The following is a 6,000-nucleotide window of genomic DNA, read 5'->3' on the forward strand; positions in this document are numbered from 1 at the left end:
ATTCAAACAGAGTTACACCGATACATGATGTGTGGAGCAAATCAATGACAACAAAAACCAAAAAAATGCAATAATAATCTTGAACAAAATTAAACAATATGAATGAGGAATGAAAAGAAGAAAACACACACAATATTTGTCCAATAATGACTTACTTTGAGAAGGGGGGGAGTAAGTTTACATTAATCAAAAGAGTAAGCTTACACAAAAATTCAAAAAGCAATTACAAGAATTAGTATTCAAACCTAATTTATAAATACTACTAAGAAAATCAAGAAGTTTCATTCATCAAAATAATCAGAACAACTTGAAATGGAATTTGTAGATGCTTGTTACCAGAAATCGAGCTAGTTTTACAATCACACATATCATTAAAATGTACTACTATTTTTATCAATTTATCAACTAACTGAGCAAGACATCATAAGTTAAACGATCAAATAAATCTCCCATTAATTATTTGACATACCTATTATCCTCCAATGCCAAACTTTGAAAATAAATTTACACTTAGACAGAAACATATCCATAGCCATCAAAATCCTAACTGGTCATAAACATTCTCAAATTCAAATGATTCAATCGATGATAGCATAGTGGCACGTCTCAAATAATCAAAATAAACTTCAAAGTTACATGATATGAGGTTATCTGATGAGAACAATTGATTTTGAGAAGAATAATCATCATGAATCTCTTCCTTAGGATCCTCTTTTGTAGATGCAAGAAATGGCAATGGTGATGGTGGAAACGAGTTTTCTTCTTTAATTGGAATGTTGTTATCAAAACTAAGTAATATAGAAGAGTCATTTGATGACAAAATGGATTCCAAATTTATATCTGAATGCAAATAACTTTTGCAAGTGTGATGGCCATAATATGCAGTCCTATACAATGGAGGGTTCTCTTGAGTTCTTTCAACATGTTTGATTGCTTCACAGTGTTGATCGTTCATGTGTGTACACCTATAGTAGCTCCTGCATACATATTACCTATTAATTATAAGGTCTGAAGTATAGAAAATACTGTTTAATTTTTAAAAGGTCATGCATATATACCAATATTATGTATCATAGATCCATGAATTTTGGGTTTAAGAAGATTGATTTTGTCATTTAAAGAGACTTAGCGGCACAATTTGTTGCATGCTTGTCTTCCACACGTAATTATATATATAGGGCTGCTAACTTACACCCACCTAAATACTAAGGTGCAAGTTAGCAAGCTACACCCACATAAAATTATTAAGGTGCAAGTTAGCAACCTACACCCACTTGATTATTTATACTCATTTTTATAAGTATTATTCAGGTGCAAGTCAGCAACCTTCACTAATTTACACCCACTTTCATCATTCCAAATATTGTTACTTTAAAAGTTTGTCTTTATTATATGTTTTGTACCTTAAGCATGTCATTGTCTTTTTTGTTTCTTTTTTTAAGGATTTTTTTAAGCTAGTTACAAAATTGCCCTTCTATTTAAATTTAATTAGAATATAAACAAAAGGGTGTTTTAGTAAATTATAAGTGGGTGCAGCTTGCTAACTTGCACCTTAGTATTTTTAGGTGGATGTAAGTTAGCAACCCCATACATATATATATATTATGGGAAATGCTAACATGTGTGGTGCATGAGCAACAGTGAGAAGCCGAGCAACAAACTACTAAGATGGTTTTTTCCCTTAAAAAAGTAATTTAATATCGTATGATCCATTGAAAAATACTAACATGTACTCTAGGGCCAAGTTAAGGAGTTAAATTTTGTTTTAAAAACTTTTAATTCAAATGTTATAGATTGATAGAATTTCTCACATTTAATTTATAAAATATATTAAAATTACAAGAATTGGTACATAATGTTTTTTTTTTCTAAAAAATAAAATATTATGTACCAATTTTCATAATGTTGACTAATCTTTTTTCTCATGTGAATGTGTAGATGCAAACTGATGAATATATACCTGTAGTATTTCGTATTTGCGATCTTTTTTTGTCCATACTTTCTCCAAGCATGACCGTCATCCATCAATATTGAGGTCCTTTTTTCCCAAGTTGGTGAAATTGACCTTAAGTAATGAAGACAATAATATCAATTAATAGGGTTTATTCAATATTTTAAATAACTAAATATAATACATTAATCAATTGACAAAAATATCTATAAACATGTACCAGAAAAATATAAATAAACTATAAAACTATTAATAGATCTATAATCATTCCATTAAGTATGTAATGATAATTATGTATGTTTAGATGTCTAGCTGTGTTGCAGATTAAAAGGATCACATGACATGTTATTTTTTATTCTTAAATTCGTCCTTTAAGGATACAGTACATCTCCTAAAAAAAAAAGGATACAAGACATATATTCCCTAACGAAAGAAAACTGACAAGTATACTTTTGTTTTGTTAGGGAGGTGGCAATAAAAGTATAAAAGAATGAAAAGGCTGGAGAATTAATTAGAGCGATGATAAATATACAAATTGGCAATATAGAATAATGGTTTGTGTACCCAATCCCACATGAATTATCCAAACTCAAGTTTTTATTTTGTAAAAAAAGGAAAAATATATCATTTGAGTTGATCAAGTGATTTTGGCTCGAACCATAGAATGTGCTCCTTTTAAAGTATTAATTTCTTTTAATGTCAATTTGAATGGATTAAATTCATTCATAGTTGTTGTACTATTGGTATTTTTTTTTTTTTTTTTAGGGATTGTGCTGCTATGTAACTCTGACTTTAAATGATGTGCTCAAGTGGTGGTCAAATTATACCGAGTTTACAAAGAAAATAAAAAAATCGTCCTATCATTTATCTAATTTTTTATTTTATTTTAGCACTTTAATCAAATGCTCGAAAAACATTCATTAGCCTTCTCCATAAAATAAACACTTGTTCCTCCTAAAATATAGGGTTCTTTCTCATTGTCTTAACTATAATTAGGGTTTATAACTTTTTTTTAGGGGAGGGTTTATAACTACAGAATACCTCTAAGGTAGAGCCATGATGAACGGAATACCATGTAATAAATAACCTACTCAGTAAACCCTTAAAACCTAATACCACTATATTTTGGATCGTATACCGTGATGTGGCTGCTATATTGCGATTGCGGCACTGTCTGCAACGCATTGAGTTGCGATTGTAAATAACAGTGAAGAGTGAAAATCGTCTTCCTGAAGATTTAAGTAAAAAGAACATATAATAGTATAGGTGGAAAAGTGTTTGAAAGGAAAGTGGTAAATCAAAGAGATGTAGCACTAGTCGTACCCTCTTCAAGGTTTTCTCATTCGCAGTTTTTTTCCTTCTTCTTAGTAATTCTCTTTCGGACATGACAACTTTTGTGACAAAAATAGATGAAGGGTTATGGACAATGGTGATAAGAGCGTTAATTGGTGGTGAAAGTATTGAGTTTGGATGAGCTTAACTCAGTCTTACGTAATTGACTTGTAAGGCGAAATATATTATTCTTTATAAATTAAGCCTTATTTGTAGTTTATTTGTGATTGGAATTTCCTCAATACACGCCCTCCCCCTCAACTTTATTGAAGTCCATCAGAGATTAGAGGGGATCAACTCACCGTTGAGTTAGACCTTATCCAAATTCTACCCAAAACCGTTTTGATATAACTAATTAGTTAAGTCATCTTACATATCTGACATTTCACCCACTTATAGGCGATGTGGGACATGACCGATCACACTTGAAACCAACACTGTCTCCCTAAGTGTGAGTTCTCACATCTTATACCTAATCTGATACCAGGATCAACTCCTCCACCAAGTTAAATCATAGCTCCAATTCCTTTGTTGAGGAGTTCGAAAGAACATCGGAAGACATAACAGACCAAACTCAAGTACCACAAGAGACGAAAATGTTATGGCTCACCTCTCTCATATCCAACATTTTACTCATTCATCAGCGATGTGGGACTTAACCACTTATACTTAAAACGCAAGACAAATCACGTTCCGGATGTCCATACTTGAGCGTTAGGGTGTGTATTAAGAATCCCACACTTTATGAAATAAGGTTTGAACATTTGATTTTAAGTGGCGACAATTCTAACCTTACAAGCAAGTTTTATAAGGTGGGTCATGTCCAATCTAAAGGCAAATATAGTATCAGAGTCTATCCATGTAATCTGTTAGATCACATGTTATTTGATTTCAACTATCGAACGATTCGGGTCACGCTTCAAATAGCCGACCATAGACATAATAAAAGTGTTTATAAGTAGAGACAATTATCAAATACAAGTCGATTTTGATAGAATTAATTAGTTTAATACAAATTATATATTTCTAATAAAAAGAGTGTATTTAGAAAGTTAGAAAATGAGTTACTTGTGAAAGGGACACATAAATAGAACAAAGAAAAAACACAAAATCAAAACTTCTTGTTAAATTTCTAGATTTGAAGAAGAAGAGAATAACACTAATTTAATTTTAGGATGAACAGATCTTCTTTTCCCTTCAACTATCATTTTTAAGTTTTCCAATGAACAATTAAATAAAATAAGAAAAATTGATTTTTCCCCTCTAAAATCTTAACTGGATGATAGGTGTAAATATAAAAACTGATAACAAAAGAAAACATTTGAAACAAGTCAAATATCAAAGAAACTTAGTATAAGACATGGATTATAAATCTTACTTTCTCTTGTTCGACCCTTTTGGATTTTTGGTGTTGAGAGTCTTGAGTTTCTTGCAAGATCCATCAAAATCCTCCTCAAGCTTGTTGCAATTCGTTGAGAAAGAAAAATCTCTAATAGTTATAGGAAGAGCCACATCATTGGAGTCTTTGCAGTTATTCAAGAGTAAAAGTGTATTTGTCAATGATTTAAGTACCTCACGCACAAGATCTCCTGCAATTAAGGGTAACACTGGTGATGATTTTGAATTTGACCCTTTCACTTCTATATTTGACTTATCATCATAAGTCAGTGCCTCAAGTAATTGATTTGCCATGTCACGTCCTCTTATAAGCTCATCTTCCATTGCCTTCTTGTCATTTGTTGGAAGCCAAAGCAGATTCTCCATTTTTTTGGTAGTGTAAATTAATTAACACTTTGCTATAACTAGGGCAAAAATTGGATATGAGAGGGAAAATGAGGAACATGGCCTTTTATTGAACTTGGTACTTTCCCACTTGGAAATATATAAAAATATATAGACAAAAGTTCCTTGATCTAGTTTAATTCATACAAGCCAAACTGGTGCGTGAAGAACACACGTTGTGTGAAAATTTCAATATAAATCAAGGGTAGTGTTAACTTGTGCCTTAAGGACACATGTTAAGAAATTTAAAAGAAAAAATATTCTTTAAAATATTGTGCATTCAATTCATTCAAAAGTTAAAATTAAATATAATGCACACATTCCAATAAACTATTTATATATTTGTTTAATTAACTTGTACTTTAATGACACAAGTTAACATTTTCCATAAAATAATGATTCTTGCTAACAAATGCCATAAGGACACTTGTTAAGGATTCACAAATGAAAACAATTGATAAATTTTATATAGAAAAAGTAATTTTTTGATGTTTCGATATGTTGAATGTACAAATTTTATGAAAAAATTTCTATTTTAAACTTTTTATTAAGTGATTTAAGAGTATTTGTTAACATTTTTCTAAAATAATTGATGGTTAGTAAGAAATTTCTCAATCAAAATTTCTCAACACAAATATTATACTATGAAACACAAACCCCTTTAAGATTAGACATGTTACGGTGTCCGACACTCATATGATATTTGTATGACATGTGTTAGGAATCACATACAAGTGTCCCAAGAAGATTGTTTTTTATCTATACTTCAACACTCTTTAGAACGGTGTTCAAAATCTGTATGATACTTAAACAACATTTGTTGGACAAACTCAAACAAGTGCCCCAATTTTTATTTCTCTCTTTGCTTTGATACATCTTATACTCTCCTTGGCTACATCTCAAACAAATCTACAAAGGTCAAGGATGTGTCAAAA

General features: G+C 30.7%; 1 protein-coding gene across 1 annotated transcript; it reads right to left on the bottom strand.

Annotated features, from left to right (window-relative positions):
* Positions 1–307: 307 nt before the first annotated feature.
* Positions 308–5,140, bottom strand: LOC11413372 (WRKY DNA-binding transcription factor 70). Its single transcript, XM_003596253.4, has 3 exons — positions 4,662–5,140; positions 1,961–2,065; positions 308–977 (listed from the first exon to the last, which is right to left on the bottom strand). The coding sequence occupies exons 1-3, from the start codon at positions 5,045–5,047 to the stop codon at positions 536–538; spliced, it is 933 nt and encodes a 310-aa protein (XP_003596301.1). The 5' UTR covers positions 5,048–5,140; the 3' UTR covers positions 308–535.
* Positions 5,141–6,000: the final 860 nt, after the last annotated feature.

This window comes from Medicago truncatula, chromosome 2, assembly GCF_003473485.1.
Source record: "Medicago truncatula cultivar Jemalong A17 chromosome 2, MtrunA17r5.0-ANR, whole genome shotgun sequence".
In the NCBI taxonomy this organism is placed as follows: Eukaryota; Viridiplantae; Streptophyta; class Magnoliopsida; order Fabales; family Fabaceae; genus Medicago; species Medicago truncatula.

Coding starts and splice junctions, on each gene's coding strand:
- LOC11413372 (XM_003596253.4), bottom strand. CDS start 5,047: ATGGAGAATCTGCTTTGGCTTCCAACAAATGACAAGAAGGCAATGGAA. Junction 2,066..4,661: donor AAAGGGTCGAACAAGAGAAA/GTAAGATTTATA, acceptor TCATTACTTAAG/GTCAATTTCACCAACTTGGG. Junction 978..1,960: donor GCAAATACGAAATACTACAG/GTATATATTCAT, acceptor ATATGTATGCAG/GAGCTACTATAGGTGTACAC.